We start from the raw sequence: 23,160 nt of genomic DNA on the forward strand, positions 1-23,160 counted from the left end.
GGGGTCGTCTGGATTCCAAATTGATCCACCCAAAAATTAAAATTTTGACTTTGTATTGCTATTGTATACCATTGGAGGCAATAATGCAATAGACACGTTTATTTGCCGTATCTTAATATATATTATTTCGTTACGCTTACCGAATATAATCCTCTGCTAACTGCTTTTTAAATCTTTCGCAAAGACGTTTTGGATCTGCAGAATTTCCGAAAACAAGAGCCTTTGTGATTATACGCATTACAAAAGGCATTCTGGACAGTGTCGATTCTTCAAGGGCATGTAACCCTTGTTTATCGTCGATTTCAAAGCTATGAGCAAAAAATGATTGTTTGAATGTCACATAACGAGTATTATTCACAGTAAGGAGATCTTCAAAACTTGCTGAATTCTTCATATGATAAAGAAGTACTCGCAAATAAAAGCACTCTGGCTTAGGTACAAAATTTACGCTGTGGATTAAAACAATGACACGGAATCGACAGAGTCATGATTCTCATGAATGACTTGGTTTAGTAGTGAACTAAACTCTCTATGTAACAAAAGAATTCTGAAAGCAGTATATGCAAAGAAAAATTGAAGTTTTATGATGATTTCAAATATATAAAAATCTGTCAAGTTCAAAGCTACCCATCGAAAATAACGCACTTGTGAGCCTTTTCCAGATTTTCATAGCAGGGGTAAATCACCCCAAAAATTACACCATTAAATATAGCACATTAGAGGTTTCAAGTGCGAAAGGTGGAATTTTCTCCAAAATGTGGAGTTTTGCATTTTTTGGACATTAAGATCACGGATGTAAGTTTATTCGTTTTTCTCCTATGGGTATCTCGTCAAACCAATGTTCTTAGAAAATAGGGAGAGGGCTTATTTGATCTAAAGCTAAAAGATCTAGTACCTTAGTAATGCAACTCAATAATTATGGAAACCGGTTATTAGATTGTCTCAAGTTAGAAAAAAAAAACAAACAGACCAATGACCTTGGAAACTAGCTATTTTCTCAAAAGGAGATCTGTCAATGTTTTAACACAAGAGGAACACCCTCTTGCATAGAATAAAAAAAAATCGTGCGCCATCATAAGACTAGCTAAAAATACCTATCCAGAAAACAAAGAAAGAAGAAAAAAATTTTAAGATATAAAATCAAAATGTTTTAAGGTGTTTTAATGTTTTAAACAAAAATTCTGCGTTTCAGAGTAACAGAAAAAATAACAATTCGTTAAGTGTTTTCAAAAGATAGGGTGGAAAGAGTTGAATAGGTGAAAGGGTTAAAGGGGATAAAGAACCGGATTTTGTAAACATCTTTTACCAAAATAACCCTGCATAGCTAGTTATTTCTACAATCCTGTGCAATCTCAAAATGTCACTGACCTCAAAATATGCATCCGTCTAAACGTAGAATGCTCACACTGCTTTACACCTCCCTTGAGAGACCATTTCAAATGGGGATGCAGCATCTTATAAACCTGGTCTTCAAGTACTCAGTACAGGGATCTTTTCTTGTAGGTAAAACCTGACCTTTCTATTTTTGCCGTTATTAGCTTAGCCAACCCTTTTAACAGGGAGAGATAGCTCGTTAGACGAATGGTGGTGTAGTTGTAGACACGGACCATTGATGTAAAATCTTTCTCTTTGAAGTTATACGGCTAACCGACCGTTGCTACAGCTCGCTATGGATGCCTTCTTTTAGGTCTTCTAATGTGGCGCCTGTTGAATTTCAGAAGCCCCTTCAAAAAATGGGCTTCATTCCGCAACAGACCTAATGCATAATTTTTACGCAAGGATAAGCGAGTAGGATGTAACCGATACTTAGAACGAAGAATCACACACAGCTTTTTCATGCAGGACGATCTGGCCCGGTCGAGATGTACACCCCAATAAAGATCTAAGGATAGATCAATTCCCAAAAGACAAATTTTGTCAGCTTTCATGGTAGCATCGCCCTTCAAGATGAAGTAAGGATGTCGACTCGAGACCTAGATCTGGTAACAGCTTTTACTAGACACTCCCAAGAGCCCCAAGCAGAAGATCCAAAATTATGTGCGCTAAAAGTTTTTCAACAAACCCTTCTGAGAGTCTTTATCAAAAGCTTTTATGATATCAAAAGGCAGTAGTCTAATATCGTTCCCCTTGGAACGTGAATATACGACGAATGTGGGGTATTCAGATATGTGTTGTCATCACGATCAAGGAGCAAAACCTGAAATGGTTGGCTCACGTCTTAATGAGGCCAACAGAGTACTTGCCTCGTCGAATCCTTCTAGCCGAGCCCTGTAGCTCATGGAAAAAATGCCAAGAGGAACAGGGGGAAAACTGGAAGAACTTGGTTAAATCAGACCTTGAACCAATTGGGGGGTTCAGAAAGTTTGGTCACACATGGACTAACTCAATGGCTCCCATTTACAAAGCAGCTGGCAGCAGACCAGTCTACATGGTCCAAACAGGCCTCGAAGATCCTTGATGGCGAGGAAGGTGGAAACGCCTGATTCTCGTCAGAAGTGCACGTACAAACCTAAAAATAAACACTGAAACTAAATTTTTATTTTGAGATTTGGTTTTTATATTGTCCTTTGGACTTTTATCTGCATTTTTTTTTAATTATTCTGCACTGAGAACAGTTAAGCGGAGGTCTCAACCGAAATATATGCATGTTTTCTCCTGTTTTTCACTTGCTGTTATTGTCTTAGTTTCTCTCTTCTTTGCGACTTTTTGTTTTGCCATAATTAGCCAGTGTGGTTTCAGAAATTATTTTCGAAATATGCTGATATGGCCTGTTGATATGCCTTCATTGAGAAGGCGTTCAAAATCTGGACGTAAGCGCACTTCGAAGATTTTCTTAATCCATACTTCACCAGTGATGGAATGTGAAGGCTATATCAGCCACAGGACGCTTGAAAAAGCGTGAGCATTAAGCTCAAAATAGTCTAGGGAACATAGAAAAAAGAAAAGATTTTGATATGCAATTAATCTGCAAATAAGGGATTAATTAAGAAGTTCATTGCTTCTATTAATTAAAATAAATCTCTTTTTTTATTTAGTACTTACAAGTTCCAACTTGACTCTCACATTTACCTGTAAATATAAAAATAGAAAAACGTAGCTTAAATTCTGAACTAAGTCATACTTAAACAAATTTTATTACCGGATTAAAAATAGTACAGTCAAAACATGATACACTCCTGATATACAATACAAAATATTTTTTTGAAGAATCAAACATAAAAAACACAAAAATTAGGGACAAGGCTCCACCTTAAACTTTTTTTTAGGGGAGGGGAGGGGTGGTGGAGGAGGAGGTTGAATTGAAAATTTTCAAGGAAGATACCCGGATAGTGCCCTTCTTCGAAAGTTGTCTTAAAAATATAAAATTTCCACCCTGTAAACTGAAATCCTTCAAATTCTGAGGGAGGGCTTCGAATACTAAATGCTAAGAATTAGCTACGAGGAACTTTTCCCAACCAAATAAAAAACCATCTTACTGCATCAAATTTCGGAAAAATTTAACACAAAGATTACAAACCAAGAGGAGAAAAGCTAGTCATGGCGCAACTTACGCAATTTATACAAAGTTAACAATGCAGCCAGAATCACAAAATGATTTGTAAAGAAAATAACTTGAAAACGTTAGAGTTTTGAACAAAGAATAATAAGCTATATTATGAAAAAAAAATCTGTAGGCAATTTGACTATCCAAGTTTGTGGATGTATAAGATGACATTAAGCTTGTAGTATGAATTACTTGGAATCATTGTCAGGTGTTTTTTCTTCGTTTCTCAACTAACAGGACGAACAATCATTGGGGTTAGTAAACTGACCCATATCCTCTACAGATGTTGAGACCTTCCTCTTCAAGAGAAAGAAACGACTGACATTATCTTTTCTCGCAGATTATGTCTTCTTTTGGACCCTTTTTAAACCATGAGAGCCCAAGAGCTCCCCAGAGACCACCATCTTCATTTTCTTACTCATTGCTTTATTTAACAATATACATATCTATGTCTACTTTTCACAGGGTTGTTAGGAGCAATACCATACGCATCATCATTTAAAAAGTTTACCAATAACAGAAAGGACACACTACCCTCTCGTCACACAGAAATACAAGAACAGAGTGAAAAGAAGAGACAAAACAAAAAGACTGATTGTATCAAAACGGTGACTATGAGATGACAAATCTAAACTAAAATGTTTCGGAAATACCATCGGCAATCATACGAGAAAAGAGAAAAAAAAAGTAATAGGCGTTAGGGGAGGAAACAGAAATAAAAACCCATAAAAGCCAAAATTCACACAAAGTAAAACATATACTAAACAAGAATTTGATTTTGTATTCCGTTTGTCTTTAGCTTCTTAAATCCACTTATCTATATAAATTAAGTGTCTTTGTCTTTCGGTATTCAGCTTAAATAAACAGCTAAACTAGTCCAGCTATAAACATGAAACTTTCTGCGAAATAATTTGTAACCCACTGGGATGAAGATAGTCTATTCAAATCTAAACAATTATTACTGAAAAAAGGAAAACTTATTTAGAATGGCTATATTCCTTACCTCGTATAAAAGAGAGAGTAAGACAATTCAAAATAATGAAGAAAAGAAGGGATTTCGGAATATTTTACCAATAGTCCCGACATGTAGAATACGACATGCTATCTATTTATATATTTTCATTTTCTTTTAATTCTTTTTTTTTGTGTTATGAACTAAACAAATAGTGCTTACTTAAAATAAGGAATTCTGTCCATTGAAAATCTGATTGGTTCAGACTTAGAGTACGACTCCATGATCGTTAATTTTGATTATTAAATTTGTTTCCTGAATACGAAATTTAAAATCGTCCATAATAGCCACCTAATTACGTGTAAACACAAACAGCCAAAATTTCAAAGAGGGACTGGGTATGAGAATTCTTAGAGGGGTTTCTAAAACTGTTCAAAGTTCCATTTGGGTCTACATTGTGCGAATTGAGGATAGCTTAATGAAAATTTTAAGACAGAGAAATATTCCACACCTAAACCACTGCGCAGATATGTGATTATATGTTATAGATCTTGCTGGAAGCTAAACATTTATTTTAACTTCAGAAATTAGCTTAGATTTACTAGTTGGGAGTTCAACTAGAAGTTACTTGAGTAAAAGCAAGTAAAAAATAACTGTAAAGTTTATGTCCTTTAAACTAAGAATAACTGACGGACTAACTAAACAAAATAGGAAAAAAAAGTTCAGTAACTTTAAAAATGCAACCAATTAAAAAGGAAACGCAATTATAGAGCTTGGTCTTTCTTAATCAATCAACATTAATTCAATGTGTTATGGATCAATTCCAGCCAAAACTAAAATCGACATTCAGGTATAAAAAACCCAATTAAAATTTTGAAGAAATACAGCTTGAAATAAAGAATGAATTATTTTAACATTGGCTGTGCTTAATAAATCGTCTGCTCTGCGTAATAAGCGTCTGCGTTCGAACATGCGTTGCGTTGCGTTGAAACGGATGTATACATATATATATATATATATATATATATATATATATATATATATATATATATATATATATATATATATATATATATATATATATATATATATATATATATATATATATATATATATATATATATATATATATATATATATATATATATATATATATATATACATATATATATATATATATATATATATATATATATATATATATATATATATATATATATATATATATATATATGATTTATTAGGACATAATGAATAAATACTTACTTCATTGCGGTGGATATTATTACCAACTAACTGGACACGAAACTACGCAAAATGCCCGAATTTAATAAACAAAAAATACCCTTATTTGAAATTAGTACAAGAAACATTCAAGCATATCACAGAATGCAGAAAAAAAAAATGAACAATGACACTTAAACAAAATACTTTAAGCATTCAATTTACAGATTAACTTCAATGCTACTTTGTCAAAGAAGCTATTCTAGAACAATTTTGTAATTCTTCCTTTGTCAGACTATAATTATATACATAGCAAATCGAAAGCTTGGAAAACTAATAGACATGAACTTTGGACTTAGTAATGAAACTAAATATTCCAAACACACCTATAGTTCCATAAAACACACACTAGAATGAACAGCAAATCGTCATGTCCAAAACGAAAGGACGTATCTGGCTCGTGTTTTGAGAATGAGTTGGAAAGTGAGAAAGCTCCTTCAAGTGGGTATCTCGATCAACTGGTCACAATTGCACAGACGTAATAAGAAAAACTAAGCTTCACTATTTTCTCTCAGAAGCTACCTGACCATTTATTTACTTTACCAAATACTATACCGGTAAGTCAAAGTGAAAATTCTTTTTATCGGTTTTTCTAAAAAAATTTCAGACTTCTTCTTATCAATATTTCAAAGAAAAACCTTTCTTAGTAAATACCGTGAAACGTTTATTCTAACCCTCTAAAGTAATTATGAAACTAGAAGATACATTCTTTTATTTTAGGTAGGACAAATTGTGCAGTTCTTTGATGTGGTTTTCAAGGCTTTCATTGGCAGTTACGTGAGATCTGTTTTTACAGTCCTTGAAAACCTGATTTACCGACAACATTTATTCTTCTTTTGTTGAGCATCTCTTAAATTTATTTTATGCTTATCACTTGGTTCTGCTACTGATTGTCGTGTCTTCTGTTCCAATTTCATTCTTAATACATTTCTTGTGATGCACATAAACATCTGCAAAACGAAAAGAGTAAAACTCATCTTTAAATCAATAAAATTTAATTATATGTTAATACAATTCATTAGAAAAATGACAATATTTCACAAGGCCACATTTTCGGGGGAAAAGTTTTTATTTAATAAGTCATAAAATGATTTGAAGTGTGTATATTTGTTTCATAATTTAAGGCTGAAATTAATGCCATTCACTTATTTATGCTTATTTTAAAGTCGTGATATATTTATCCTTTCTCCACTAAACATATTCTAAGAGGAAACGTAGCGGGGCATTCATTGTGTAAGATAACCTGTACACGGAGGTTCTCAGCACGAGTCAACTTATTTTTCGCACCACTTTGGTCCTTCTCTTTCTATAAATAACATGGACCTCGAGAACCTCTTCAAAACAATAGTCTCAGGTTAGTTTTACATTTCAGTTAGAAAAGTGCTAGTCTAGTTAAATTTTAGCTCTGATTACGTTTCTATTTTTAAATTCATATAGCTAGATGTTTAGTCAAAAGGATAGTATAGCGATCCCAAAGTTTTACCTTTCGTAAACGTTTGAAAAGACCTGGGTTTCTTTTTAGAGGAAGCTGAAGATGCGCCTTGTGAATTGGTGTGGCAAAGATTTTGTTGTACACATCAAATATGCATTAAAAATGAAATACAACTCCCATCGACTGATAAAACTAACAGGCAAAATCGTGCGACGTCACTGAAGAATTCAAATTTGAATTTAAATATAGCCAGAATGATTGTTGCTCTTTTTTTTATCTATTATGGGTTTGCATTTACATTGAACAAACAAATACATCAACCTCCAGAAGCAAACTCGCTTAGATTAACCTCATTTAAAAAAAAAAAAAACAACAACAACACATATTTACATTGCTATCGACCAACAGAAAAAAAAAATACAAGAAAAAACGACAGAAAAAAGATGAAATAACAAAAGTAGTTCAATCTCACTCAAAAAACACGTAAGAAACACCAAGAATATCGTAATCGTCATTATTTCACTACAACACTATAAAAAAAAAGAACAAAAAAGTGACAAATCACCCAAGAGAAAAATTGCTAAGATTCAGTATATTAAACGAAAAACCGGTATTTTCAAGCTATTACTAAAACTAGGTACATTGTCCTCTGTTAATAACTCACTCGGTAAAATGTAGCAACCCTCTGGTCCAACATGATGAACAGAAAAAAATATCCTCGAATTACAGTCGATTATCGGTGGAGATAACTCCCAGTAAGGGACGTTTCACTGAGGCAATGTGGCAATAATCCACGCTATTATTTTTAACACAAATCGCGATGAGTAAAAATATATACTCCATGGAGAGGCAGAATATATTATTTAAAATATTTCTGTCTCATTGATGCATCTCTTTTTTACCTTCAAAAAGCACTCTGACGGATGAATTCTTCATCGAACACAGCAGGGGTAAACGGATTGGGAACGTACTTGACTAGACAGTACGACAATATAAAAAGTAGGGATGAAAAGTAGAGAAATATTAAGACCTTATTGGGTCATAATGAAAAACTGCTTTAATTTTCTCCTAATTCTAACATTCTTTGCAACTTAGACGCAAAACAGTTCTATGTGGAATTTATAGCTCAGGCATTCATCTTTGAGAACACAAAGGTATTTAAAAACCTTAGTCGTTTGATTCAAGCATCACTGAGTCACCTTTTGGTAGATCATGGACAGTAATTGGTGTCTCTTCCAGACACTAGATATTGAATGTTGTTCAACCTCAGTTTGTTAGCTCATAGTCCAACTTTCAATCTGGCTCGCATCCGTAATAAGCGTCTCCATGAGTTACTTTTCCGGCTTCGTGAACAGCTTAAAACGCATATCACCCGTAAATCGCGCTATAATTAACTTTATAATGTCATTTACAGACATAGCCAGGTCAAATGACAAACTTCCAGAGCTCTAGATAGGTCGTTATCAAAAGTTAAAAACACCAAGCTCAAACCTTCGTGGAACACTATTCTCAGCCTTCTTTGTACCCAAAACGGTACCACTGGTGTTCCCATATAAAGGCATGGTTATAAAGGAAGGACCTTGAAAGGTAAAAAAAAATTCACTCGAAATGGCCAATTATTAAGTTGATCGAGCAAAATGCCAAGGTTAACCAAATCAAGATCAATTCACAATATCAAGATAAACAAAAGCCACTTTCCATCCAGTGTCCAGGGTTATCATTTAAGACCGCCATGAAAAATAGCCCTGTCTGGTAAGAAGACATACTTTTTCGAAGTTCGATTTGGGAGCATCCGTTACTCAAGATACTCCACCATTTTAGCCTTAATTTTCTTCTTGAAAACTCGGTAAAGAGACATAAGTTCCTTAACTTAACATTCGGAGAAGAAACATAAGTAAGAAATTATGGAAAGAATTGTCATCACCTCATTCAAATAATAGCATAACTTAAGCGGAATTGAAACAATAAGACAAAATGCCACACTTTATGAACTGATTAAATAGGTACACCAAATGTTCCGATATAATTGGAAAGACATGCTTCAAAACTTTCAGAGGAAAATAACAAACTGCAGGCGACATTAATTTTCATGCTCCTAACTATCTTGTAGAGCTCTAGAGCATTTAGTGGACACAAGTAAGCACAAACATAAATAACCACGGGATAAAACCGATCAAAGGGCTCTTCTTCATGGTTCAGTCACCTTCTCAGTAGGAACTCCCGCCGGGCTATTTAGCGCGTCTCCAGGTAGTAGATAGGGGAATGCTCTACATATATGTGGGGTACCTCCATGGGTATGGAGGCGTGGATCAAGGGGAACCTAATCCCTAGTGGTCCATAATTGAAAATGCAGAGCCCTTGCCCAGGGGGGTTATAAATGAGGCGGAAGAAAGCCCCTTTAATGTATACTGTAGAGGGCTATACACAGGGTCCGTCTGTTAGAAACGTTCTTCCTATAATGGGTTGAATTAGATGGTGCAGCAGAAATCCGTCACGGCACGATTCTGGGCAGGAGGACAACTGCGAAAGGGCGAAAGATTTATGGAGAACGGACTCTGAAATTTGTGGAGAGCGAGTGGCTTGCCCCCACCACCCACTCAGCCAACATACCGATGAATTGGGGAACCGTTGGTCAACAAAATTCCCACGAAATACCATGGAAATGACGGACTAAACAAAACAACCTATGCTACAGCATCCCCGGAAAGCGACACGTCAAGACTACTAGCGGTCTTAACGAAAAGTGGGGTCGGGGGGGGGGGGTTGGTAACAACTAAAACATCGATATAGATGATGAAGAGAAATCTAAGAATTAGAACTTAGAATATATGTTCACTAAAATGTTACATAACACAGTCTTTTACAGTCAAGGAATTCATCCAATATAACCTAGACATTCTGAGTTTTGTTGAAACCAGCTTGAAACACAAAGGTAGATCGACGATCAGAGAGCCAGAAACAGCAGACGTAAATTATTTCTATAGCTTTGGCTCTAGCGACGGCTCCAGAGGTCACGGTGTCAGATCCATTCTCAGTGAGAAGATCCAACCAACGACGTCGGAATGGAATCCAATATTTAATTGAATAGCAAAGACCCGCCATCAGAAATGCCCATTCAACGTCACTGTAGTAGCAGCGAATGCACTTGCTCAGGATTCACTGACCATCTGAAAGGCCATTTTTATGGCAAAATAAAGGCAGTCCTTAACAACTGTCCTAGCCGGGTCTAACTTATAATTCCAGAAGATCTCAACGCAAGGGCATGACGTCGTTCTGACCAAGCAGATTTTTTTAAAATTTCAAGGTTTTTTCATTAACACAAAATATAGAAAAACAAAAAATCTTCAAATAGAGCTAGTAGAAATCTAAGGTCGAATCGAAGTCTTATCGAATATTAAAAAAAAAATTATATCCACCAAAGGACACAAATAAAATAAACAAAGAAGGGAAAAAATAACAAAAATAAAAAACATGACAACTTTGAGCAGGAAAGGGACAATGGAGGCTACCCCAGCGTAGCATATTCACAATACATAATGCAAACAAACAGCAGATGACAGAATCATTGGACCAAAAAAATCAAGCAAAAAAAATCAAAGAAGCAACGCAAGGAGCAGCCACGACGATACTCAGAAAACGAGTCAAAACCACAAGAAGTGGTGCACAATGGAGACACTTCAGGCCTTCCCAGACAAGTCGTAAGCCTGACTAGATAGAGAACAATCCAATCGGCTTCGGGAGAAAAATCACAGACTTGCTAGAAGAGACAAGGGCAGATACTGCAAGAAGATTGCAACTGAGCTGGAAGCTGCCAGAAGAAATGCTACTCGAAATCAATACCAGATTCTTAAGCACCTCAAGTGAATGAGGAAATCTAATAGCTGAAAATATACCGAAGGTGGACGAAACTGTAATATCACTGTCACTGACTATCAAAAGAGAATGAATCGCTGGACAGAACACGTTTCCCGAAACCTTTTAAATAGACATGACTAGCCTTTCCCAGAACGTGTACCACCAGCGAGAGGACCTGAACCAACCAACCAAAAATCAATACCCCGCTGATACTTCCCCACCTATACAATTGAGGAAGTAATGAAAGCGGTAAAATCGTTTTAGGGCTATAAAATGCCAGGAGAAGTTGAATTATAAGCAGAGATCTATAAATCCAGCCAGCTCTTCAAAAACATGTTCAAGGACCTCCTCAACAAGATCTGGAGGAGCGAGTACGTCCCCCAGGATGACAGGAATGCAGCAATCATTCCAGTATGCAAGAAGGGCAACAAGATGGATTGCAAAAATTATCTAGGCATCTCCTTCCTGAAAATGACGAATCAAGCTGATTTTCACACGGGAATGGATTGCGTAGGTCACATTTTCCAGCTTCGGATCCTTCTGTACCAGCACTATATCTATAACCAAGAAATCACAGCTATCTTTTTGGATTTTATAGCCGTATTTGACTATGTACTTCGGCTGCTACTATGAGAAACCATGTTAGAAGACATGCTTGTGTCCCACCAAAGCAGGTGAGCCCAAGAAGGTCTATAATGAAAACATAGGTAACAACACTAGGGGACTAGGGGACCTTGTATACGCATACAATTGCACACTCCTCGCTGAATCAACCACCCAAGTCCCGGACATGTTGGAGAGTGGCAACCAGTACTATCTTGAAACTTTAGCGCATATTTTAGGGGTACATCTAAAGAACCCCGGTCTAAATCTGTATGTAAGACAGTACCTTGCAAATCTTGAAAAATTAGTAAAATTTCAGCATTAATTAAGATAACTATCCAAAAAGATAATCAATATTACTTTTATTTTTGTTGGTTTTTTGTTGCTCTATTGGCTGCATAAAATTACATGATCCACATCAATGATGCATAAGAGCATAAACAGTGAGGTCTATACACAAAACGAGGCTCTGTTTATTATCTTATGTGGAAATTATTTACGTCAATATTTACGTAATAAAAGCAAATTATAACATATGGTAGGATAAATTATTAAATAATGAAATGTCATAACTCCTCCCCCCTGAAAAATCTCCCAGCTTAGGTAATACTTTACATGGTTTCCAATAATTGGCTTTTTGGTGCCCCAAAGATAATTTTTTATGTAGATAGCTATTCAATCATTGCATTGTCCGTTAACATCAAACACTCCCCCATTGGCAAGAGGTTTTGTAGAGTTTTACTAAGTACAGACTTCACTATTAAATTTCTTTTTCTAGTTCTTTGTCAACTGTAGTATATTTTCTACCGAAAACATAGCCAACAATGCTCATTTTTATGTAGTCTTTCACGTTCCAAGAGGAGGAAGTCAAGCCGGGTACCTGGTTGACATATCTTCAACCAGTCCTTTGGTTAAAACAGCCTCATCCTCCTTGTGGTTAATGAGAACAAGACGTTGCTATTGTCTAAAAGTTTCATTCTAAATTAAAAGATAAATCAAAAAAGAAAAAAGTTAAAAACAGACCTCTTATAAAGAGAAAAAAACTTACATCTTCAACATTTTTATTGTCTTTGGCACTGGTTTCAAACAATGGTACTTTCATTTGTCTAGCAAACCTCTCGGCGTCTTCAGTCTCAACTACTTTACGTTCTGGCATGTCATTTTTATTTCCAACTAGAAAAAATTATTGTTTTTACTAAAATAAAACCTAACTAGAAAAAAAAATGCTGCACAGTCATTAGTACACAAGAGCAAACTTAATTTTTTTCCCTCAGAAATCAACAGCAATCAGAGAAATAGTAGTGTACTCAAAACCGACATAATTAATAATTAAAAAAGATATTAAATTCGACCACTAAAATATTCCTGTTTTACATTGTGTCCAACCAGATGACCTTAGAGAAACACTCGGGGAAAGGTTTTTTTTCTTCTTTATAATAGCAGACTTGACTTCAAAAGAAGCTGAATTAGGGACTAAAAATTACTGAACTACCAAATTATTCAAGTGAAATTATTATAGTGTTATATTCTCTATACAAGCTTCGGAGCAGACGCAAATATAAAAAAAATTTACTTCTCTAGTTTGACACTTATATTAAAACAATTTTATAATTATGAATAAAGGTATTTTCATGAAAAATACAAAGAAATACCAAAAATGAATGACTAATTAATGAGGATATTAGGCTCTAATGATAAAAAAGATACTTGGCTCAAATTATTATTCAATATGATAGGGCCTTGAGGTAGCCATTATTTTTTACCATTCCCTTTTTTTTGCTGCACTGAAGATAGGAAGTGAGGCTCGGTATGGAATCTAAAGTTAAGTAGGGTTTGTCCTATCCCCATTAATGGCTTATTTTGATGTCCTAAGAAATATGGCAAAGATTATGAAAGAAAATGGTATCAAATGGGAAAGTGAAAGTCACCTAGACTTACAATATGTGGATTATTGGACTATCCCGAACAAAATGTTACTAAATTGATGAATTTTAGGAGATTTTGACAGTTCAGGGCTGCAAAAAAGGGTTTGGAAAGAGACATTAAGACCTCAAAGTCGCTTAGACTAGGAACAAATGAGAGTTAAGAGGCGATATTAGGTAACGAGAAAATCGAACAAAAAGATAGCGCCACTGAACTGGGAAGTAATATTATTAAAGATTGTGGATACAGCGGAGATGTAAAAAGTAAATTATCCAAGGCCTGAGGTGCAGGAATAGGAAATAAAAGTGCGAACCAAGATTAGAATACTAGAAGCGAGAATAACAACAGTGATCAAGTATGACTCTGAAACGCAGGTACTTCGAAAGGCTGGCGGAGATTTGTTCACTATTTTACAAAAAAAATGCCTAAAGATAGTTTAGGTACTCATTTGACTGATCGTATATCAAACAATGGGCTGTACGAAAAATACGGTTCGTTTTTTTTTACTTTCTGGATCTAGAGTCAAAGAAAGTTTCAGATTGCTAAACCACCTTTACTGAAGGGAGATGATAGACTACCAAAGATTGTGCTTTTTGACCTTCCGTCTTGGGCCAAACAAAAAGAAGGTGGTCCCAAAGTGGGGTGGGAAGGGTTATATGAAAGGGTTTAAATGAAATTGGAAGCTTTTAGTAAATTGGAATGGAGAAGGGTTCACAGCTATGTTGGCCTTAGAGGGATTGGTTTTAGCTTCAGTAGTAGTAACTTAGTTATGGCTTGGTCATTTCTTATAATCCAGGATGAAATCAAGAAAAAAAAAATCTACTCTGCTTTGAATAGGCCCCTACCGTCACTGTTACGCCTAAAGGTCCTTATCAGACAGTTTCAAACTCCTGAAATAATTACTGAAAACCGTTTGCTGAGCTGCATTCAAAGGGACAATCATCATGAAAATCTATGTTCAATCCCACTTCAACCTTCCTATTCTACATTATGCTGCCAACTTCTCTTTGACAATGTCATTAGCAAACACTTTTTGGTAATTATCTCGGCAGCTTCAAATTGTCATATATGGCGTTTAGGCGTAATAGCGACAATATGTTTGCTTCCTGTGTATTTTTTATGCGTGTTCGTTATTATTTCATGTAAACATCAATACATTGGCAGTTAAATTTTACAATTATTTTACAGGACATCAATAATAAATCTCGATTTCACTACTCTTAGGAAATGAAAAAGTTTATTAAAATTTTTGGCAACTTTTGGCATGTGCGATTCATTTTGATAATCAACACAAACTCCTCAAATTGGTTCTTCTTTTTTCTTAAGTTAGCATTTTAAGCATACGATGTAAACAAGAAGCTATGGTCCATCCCCATTCAAAGTGAGCAAGAAAAAATTGCCTAATGATTAAAAAAAAACTGCTGAATTAAGAGCCATAAGCAAGAATGCTCTAACCCAATTATTAAATGAAATTGAACACAACTTAACATACATGATAAATCTATGGGCTGTTTCAAAAGAAGAACTACTTCTAATAGCAGTACTAATGGATAAAAATTCATACCAATATTTGAAACACTCACAACAAAAATATTCGATTGTCTGGTGTAACCTAGATCTCAATTTGAATCACAAGCCACTATTGACTGCCCTAAGCTTTGAGGAAATTTTTTTCGGATTAATGAAAAGCGGATATACATACCTTTATTCATGTAAAGCTGGGTCGTACAAAATCAATAGGTAAGCTTTAATAAAGTTATGAAGTAAAACTATATGTAGCTATTAGAAAAAAAGTAATTACATCAGTTTAAAATTTACCTAAGACCTTGCAAACACTGTCACAATTTTGGTCGATTTCTAGTAGCCATCGCTTTACATTCGCAAAAGTCTGGCCATTTGTGACATCATAAACAATTATTACACCATGTGTGCCGCGATAGTACCTAAAGTGAAATTTAAGTCAAAAATCTGCTATCATAATAATCAATCACAATGAATCTGCAATTTTATTGAAGTATGGGCCTACACATATATTTTGGTAAATTTATTTCTGTGAGTAAGGCTACTAGAGAAAAACTAACAAGAGAATACCTGCAGAGCTAAAACCTAAGAATTTTCTAGTCAAATTTTATCCGCATTTATTCTTTGGCAGAAAACTTTTAATTTATCAATCTAACTAGAATAGAAATGGAGCTTTCCCTATAATGAGTTTTTTTTTACACTAGAACGATGTTCTATCCAAAAAACTGCACTTAAAAGGGCACAGCTTAAAAGAAAAGACAAATCCACATCTTTTTAGAAGTTTATGCCATTTCTAACCAACATTGAGTAGTGTAAATTTAAGCAATTCATATGTACAACCGAATTACAAAAGACTGAGCTTGGATCCAAGTGCAAACACGACTGACACTTAAAAGGAGGGGATGAGACAAAAAAAACTTCCTGGGTGCATAAAATGCGTTAAAAAGGGTTTTAAACTAAAGAAGTTCCAATTGGAGAGGCTTTCGGACCAAACTTACGAAGATATACCATCCCCCATATGCAGGTGAGTTCATCAAGTTAAGATTAACTTCCAGTTAATTTTACACTCATTCTAAATTTTAAATTATTCAATTTTAATGTAAAATGGTAGCTATTGAAGAGCTGAGAAACCCAAAGATAAGTCAGCTGAAAAAAAAGAGAGAATAGAACAGAAAGAAAAGACATATTCAATGTGCAAGTCTTAGGAGTATATACTGTCCTACAATGCATGATAACCGTAATTACAAAACGTTGAAGTAAGATAAGTGGTAAAATTAAGTGAAGTGAAAATTTATTTTCTGGGTAAGATACTCCAAAAAGGGTTTAAGACCCAGATTAAGTGATTCTAAAAGCTAACTTTAAATTATATTTTCTAGTTCGCTATTCAACTTTTCCAACAGAAATTGACTAAACAGTAAAGCTGGGTAGTTGAATTCATTTTTAGCCTTTCTTTTAAAATCATATGTTCATTTTATTTTCCTCTTTTCCATAAATTTGGTCATTCATGTTTCTAGGATAACCCCTACTAATTGAAATACAGTAAGAAAAACTTCATCAAATAATTTGGAAAGTTAATTTCAAAGCTCTATCCGCCAATGAAATGATTGCTCATTTTTTAACCTTAATCGGGCGGTTTGACACAAACGTATAATAAACAATTATTTTTTTTTTAAGGAATCGGAATACATAAAATTGGAAAGCGATTTTCTTCAAAATTTTTTCATCTTATTTTGTTTAATCCCCTTAAGCATTCAAAAAAATGTCAATTTCAAAATCTCTTTAATTCTAAATGGTTGATATATCGTCCGCGCTTCTTCATATAAGAAAATATGAACCCAATGTTTTTGTTTCTATGTAACCTTAATGTATGTTTCCCGGAGTTAAACGAATTACTTCCATCAACAGTGACTTATATAAATAAATCACAATTTTATTAGTGACATTAGCTAACTGCAGGGGTATCATAGCAAAATACGGGAGAAGAGATTTTATGCTAAAACACATAGAAAGTATAATCCATAGAATACCATTGAACTGTGGGTAATTTTATATTGGTTAAAACACCCCAGGATTGAAATGATAGACTTCAACAGCATAAGCTTGTAGGTCAACTGTCATAAGAAGAGGAGCCCGTGAGTGAACTAACCGACGACCCCCCTCCCTCCACTTTCTCTTGCCTAACACTGGTATTCCTACTTCTTGGGCAAACCTTGATCTTCCTTATAGAACAGAAAGCACCCCAGTTTTAGCGAAGAATACCTTCTCCGTCCTCTAAAGAATTGTAAAAAGAGCATGCTCCCTAAGAAATGGCACAGATTTAAATTAATCTGCTTCGTGAGCCGCACAGCCACAAGCTCGAAGTCAATAAAATTTGAGCCAGTTTTCCTTGAAGAACATTTTTTTCCTCTAATACGTCTAGAATCTCTCTAGCACTGTAGAAGAAACATCAATAGAATACATACAAACCTAAGGAGAGTTACAGTAATAACTCTTGCTGAACACCTTTTAGAATTCTCCCATCATTGTATAGATTTAGAAAAAGGAAATATTTAATAGAACCGTTGGTCTTTTACAGTCTCAGAGAAACAATAGAGCTTAATCACATGAAAACTATAATCAGACTAGTATTTCTTATAATGGAACAATAAATAGGATTTGGTTTGAGATCAAAATCGTTATATTAAACTGCCTACGAGATTTTTCTACGGTTGATTAATTTTACAATAGCACAACAGAGCACAAAGGATAGTGAAGATGGAATCCAATTGTTCGAATTGGTTAAGTTTAAAATTGCACAACACAGCACAAAGGATAGAAAACCTGTGATCCCTTCATGGAAATTTTCTTCCCTCATGATAAATTCCTCCATGGAAATATCCTCACAAGTAAACCCCTCCCCAAACCCCCCTTTAATGTGAAAAAGTCCGAGGACAACTGCGACAGGGAGTCATATCCAGTTCTATGAACAATGGCCTCTGCAAAGGGCTGCCTCGATCCTTATAGGGTACCTGCAAGACTTGGCACACTATACACGACTAAAAATCATAAACATTAGAGACATTTTTCAGCTAAAAGCTAAACAAGGCTAAAAATGATCGACCTTAGAGACTTTTTTGACCTATTTCTAAACAAGACTAAAAAATAAAAGACATCAGAGACATTTTTTTTTTTACTAGAGATGATTAGTGAAATAATTAATCCAATTTTTCAAAAGTACTGTCATTTAGAATTTTTTAGCACATGTTTTTTAGAATTTTTGTAAATCACTTCATTGTATACTGCATTGGAGTTTCTAGGTGACTGTAATACAATTTATAGAACAGCAAAATTGTTTTAATATGAACTAATTTTATACCGTTTTATAATACGGAATCTCATCAAGTTCCTCCTGTCAGCACTTATTTTGCTGCATCTTCTGCATTTCACCATAGAGAGGAGTTTCTTCAACTTGCTCTTCTTAACATTACACCCTTTAGAAGTTTTTTTTTTTAGATGTGGGGATTTTGTCCCTTTTTTATAATTTGCTTTCCCGTTGAAACCAATCTCTGGATGTGAAATAAAAAATATTTTGACTATTGCTGTTTGTTTTGTCACTGTCAAAATTGAATTTTTCTCATTCATCATTAAAAAAAAAAACACAAAAAAAAACAGTCTATTTTGCAGATTTCTCAAGCTGATATGCCACGGCTCAAAGCGACACGTTGCGGCTTATGCACGAACCAATGCCTTTTTTAAAGGGTAGGCTATTCTTTGAGAAAAGAGTGAATCAAACAAAATTACAGAAAAAAAAACATTCAAACAGGGCAGAACCAGGTCTCCAAAAAATTTTCTGTATGTGTTTTTATTAGAGCCAATCAAGCAGTGTACCAAAAGTCGTTGACTAAAATAGGCTTTTTCCACTGAAAAGTAGCTTTAAAATGCCTTATAAAAAAAGAGAAATTACGTTGAAGTTATAGTCCTAAACCTCTCTTGGCCAGCCGTGTCCCATATTTGAAGCTTAACACGCTGTCCATTCACTTCTAATGTCTTGATCTTGAAATCCACGCCTATTGTTGTAATATAATTATGTGAGAACACATTGTCCGAAAATCTTATCAACAAAGAACTCTTGCCGACTCCTAGAAGATAAAAAGAATAAAAGGATAAGCTGTCAAGATAAACGAGTAAGTCAGCGAGGAATTTTCTGAATACAGTGATAGTGATATTTAAGTACTGTCTTAAGAAAATTTCTCATTAATGTCTTCTTTCACTATGATGGAAAGACAGAGTGCACTTCGTCATTATTTATGTTGATAAACTGTTCAAACTGCTCAGGGAATCTAATCAAGATTGTTAATTCAACCACAACAATAAAACAAGGCGTTAAGGTATCTTTGACTCCCCTAATAGTTGGTGCGCAGCAATGCAACGCTGTATACTAATGAGTTAAGCCTCTAACGAATAAGCTCTATCAAACGAAGCTTACAAATAAGTGGTATAACAAACGTTTGTCAAACAGTTCGTTAAAACGATCAATTAGTAAGCAGCGACTCGTGCTGATAGCAAATGAAATTAAAAAAAAGGTTTTGATTACAATAGACACGTTTACACAATTAGCTTTTCATGACTCTAAATATCCAAAGTTCATTAAGCTTAAAGTTACCTACCAGAAGTTACGATCCTGAGACAATTTGCTTAATTTCTAAAAAAAAAAAATGAAGACCCTCCCCTCGCTACAAAAAAATAAAAACGAAAAACTGAGGTCTCGACAAAAATTGAATCCTCAAATAAAACAGAGGTGTCAGGCCAGTATCTACAAAAGTGCAAATTTTGTACATTTCGAGAAGAACAATAAAGCGTGCGTGTTTACTTGTTAGTTTTTTCCACCAGATGTGACCGTACCAAACTAATGGTCAAGATATATCGGAAGAAAGCTCATTCGAACGGGAATGTATATATTCCTAGTTTTCTTTTGAAGAAGCAAAGGAGAATTTACAACAGCAAATCGTCATTTTCTGTCATTTTGTGGCGTAAACAAACAATTTTGATTTAAAGAGGACCAAAGTGATATCAAGCAAGGGTTCTGAGACAGCCAATCAAATTAGAATTATTGCAATACTATATACTGAGCTTTATTATTCCAAGACTATGCATTGAACAATCAAGTTTCAAAGGTTATAATGCTGCACGATGACGCACCTGCTCTAAAACATGTATGCAGTCCATAAAAAATGACGTATGCACATATTTTTCGAAAGGGGAAATTTTCTACGGAGAGAATTTTTCGTGGGGAGGGAAGTTTCTTGGGGTGAGCTTTCCAGGGTAGATTTTACACAGGGGGATTTGCCAGAATTCCCATGTTATAGCCCTTTTTATCTCTCTTACTTTCTCTTTGGCAACTAAATGTTGCATGTATAGATGTTCTGGGCGAATTGTCCGAGGGGAGTTTTCAGCACGATTGGAATTATCTAGGCAATTTTTCCTTAGGAGAGGCAACATTTCCCATGGGAAAAACCTTCCATGGGGGACTTCCGAGAAAAATTTTAGACGGAGGGGGAGAGGGGATTTCTGGCGTGATTTGAAGAATAGTCAGAAATTTAAAAAAAAATCAAATGGAAATAGGCTAAGAAAAATTTTCCAGAGGGAAATGTCTAGGGACATTTTCCGGGTTAATTTTCAGCGAAGGTAGAATCGTCCAGTGGAAATTCCCAGGGAGAATTTTACGCGGAAGGGAGGCAAATTTCCAAGCATTATTTGAAAAAAGATCAGAAATCAAAGAAAAAAGTTTTTACAACTGAAAGTAAGGGGTAACATTCAAACATAAAACGAACAGAAATTATTCCGTAAATGAGGGGACTATCCCCTCCTCAATAACTTGCTCTTTACGCTATACTTAAAGTTTTTGTCGCCATTGTTTAAGAACGACTCCTGAAACATATGAGCCGTTTCATTGGAATAAGAAGCTTTCTTAAAGTACAAAAAAACTTTAGTATCGTTTTTTTAATTTAACCTATAATACTTTATTTTTATATCTTATTCTTCATTTGGTGTTTTAGGGTGGCTGGGAGTTATCATAGCAAGAAAAGACACGGATTAAAGAATTTAATTTGCTTATTTATTTGAAACAAGGAATTCCGCTCATCTTATTTTTTTTTTTTTTTTGGTTTTGACTTGGATTTTGACTCCATGTTATTGAAATTAAATGGAAAAAAAATAACAACAAAAAAACCTTTAAGGTACTTCAGACAAGAAAACCTTCTTATGTACACCTAATGGACTAAATGCACTACTTTTTTTATAAACAGGGTTTGATGACTTTCAAAAACTTTCATTATATAAACTATGACTTGCTTATTTGGAATAAGGAATCTGCCGATTTTAAATTTGCTTGGTTCTGAATTAGAGCTTGACTCTATGCTATTTAAATTTTAAAAAAATTCACTTAAGGGTACTTCAGATAATAAAACATCCTGGTGTCCAACTAGTGGATGCCTTGTCGATCGTAAGGGGTGAATTGCCATCATGCATTTAATTTTGTAGTACCAAACCAACTACACGGGAAATATAAACAAAAAGACCCTTAAGGTTAATTCAGACGGGAAAACCCTTTGACGTATGTCTAGCGGATGATACCCAATACTTTTCTGTAAAAAGGGTTTGGACTTTTGAAAAGTTCTAGAGAAAAGATTCTAGGCCTTTAAACCATCGCCCCTCCAGAAAACACCCCCCACAGTTGTTTTCAACTAATACAAAGGGACTAGAACTCTAAATTTCTGATCAAATGGGTATCTTCCGTAGTTTCTACGAAAATGAGGCGGGGATGAGAAAGCAGCATTCCCTCTCCTATACTGAATAAATTCTGCTCATTTTGATGTTTAATGTTACTCCTTACTTTCATGATTTCAGGGTAGACCAGAAATATTCCCAAAAATCAAGAGGGGTAAATATCAATTTCACAGTTTTGATGCAAAAAATGTTCTTTCGTGTAAAATTAAGAGAGACATTAAAATCTCAAAACAAATAGAAGTTATACCGCATACAAAAGGGGACCCCCTCCTCCACAGCCCTGGAACTTTCATATTAGAGTGCGGCAGGTTAAGGAGGGGAGAGTACGAATTCCTCTTCGTACATGAAATAACTTCCGATCGTTTTGAGTTTCGATGCTACTCTTTAGTTTTACTCATATATTATATATATATATATATATATATATATATATATATATATATATATATATATATATATATATACTAGCTGTTGGGGTGGCGCTTCGCGCCACCCCAACACCTAGTTGGTGGGGGCGCTTCGCGCCCCCCCCAAGCCCCCCCGCGCGCGTAAGTCGTTACGCGCCATAATAGTTACGCGCCATTGTAGTTGTGTCCCTATGTCCCACCTGTGAATATAGATATATATATATATATATATATATATATATATATATATATATATATATATATATATATATGGTTTTAACTACGTAAAACTTGCGAATATACAACATTCTTTGCTGTCCCATTGTCTTTGCATATAAATAGATTGTCAGGTTTACCGACGCTTGAACATGCAACATATAATGGTCCATGGGAAAACAATCTGTATTCAGATCTATACCTCATGATTCTAATGATTGCCCTTGAGCTTTGTTGATGGTGATTGCTAATCGACCATTCCCTGTCCCGGTGTCCCGGTCGTCATTTACATCCCCCTGTTTCCCCCGGTGTCCCCGTTGTAGTTGTGTCCCTGTTTTTTTCTTTTTAGTTTTTTTGTCCCGGTCGTCATTTATATCCCCCTGTTTCCCCCGGTGTCCCCGTTGTAGTTGTGTCCCTGTGTCCCGGTCGTCATTTATATTCCCTGTGTCCCGGTCGTCATTTGTATCCCGGTGTATTTTTTTTTATTAGTTTTTAGTTTTTTTTGTAGTTTTTGCCTTTTTTTAGTTTTTTCAGTTTTGACGTCACCTGATCCAGTTTTTTCAGGTGACGTCACCTGATCCACGATCCACAGATCCACAGACAACTTATTTTTATATATATAGATAGTTTTTTTTTTTTACTTATGCCCTGGTCGTCA

The 23,160-nt window shown here is 34.9% G+C and overlaps 1 protein-coding gene across 2 annotated transcripts in view; it reads right to left on the reverse strand.

The window, feature by feature from the left end:
- Positions 1 to 3,115: 3,115 nt before the first annotated feature.
- The window catches only part of LOC136032037 (ras-related protein Rab-35-like), a 37,281-nt gene continuing 17,236 nt past the window's right edge, over positions 3,116 to 23,160 (reverse strand). For both annotated transcript variants that reach the window (XM_065712126.1, XM_065712127.1), the window contains exons 3-6: positions 19,058 to 19,232; positions 15,412 to 15,536; positions 12,719 to 12,843; positions 3,116 to 6,730 (exon numbers count right to left, since the gene is read on the reverse strand). In XM_065712126.1, coding sequence (XP_065568198.1) covers positions 6,593 to 6,730; positions 12,719 to 12,843; positions 15,412 to 15,536; positions 19,058 to 19,232 — 563 coding nt within the window. In that variant the 3' untranslated portion in view covers positions 3,116 to 6,592. The remainder of the gene's footprint in view (positions 6,731 to 12,718; positions 12,844 to 15,411; positions 15,537 to 19,057; positions 19,233 to 23,160) is intronic.

This window comes from Artemia franciscana, chromosome 10 (assembly GCF_032884065.1).
Source record: "Artemia franciscana chromosome 10, ASM3288406v1, whole genome shotgun sequence".
NCBI classification, from domain to species: Eukaryota; Metazoa; Arthropoda; class Branchiopoda; order Anostraca; family Artemiidae; genus Artemia; species Artemia franciscana.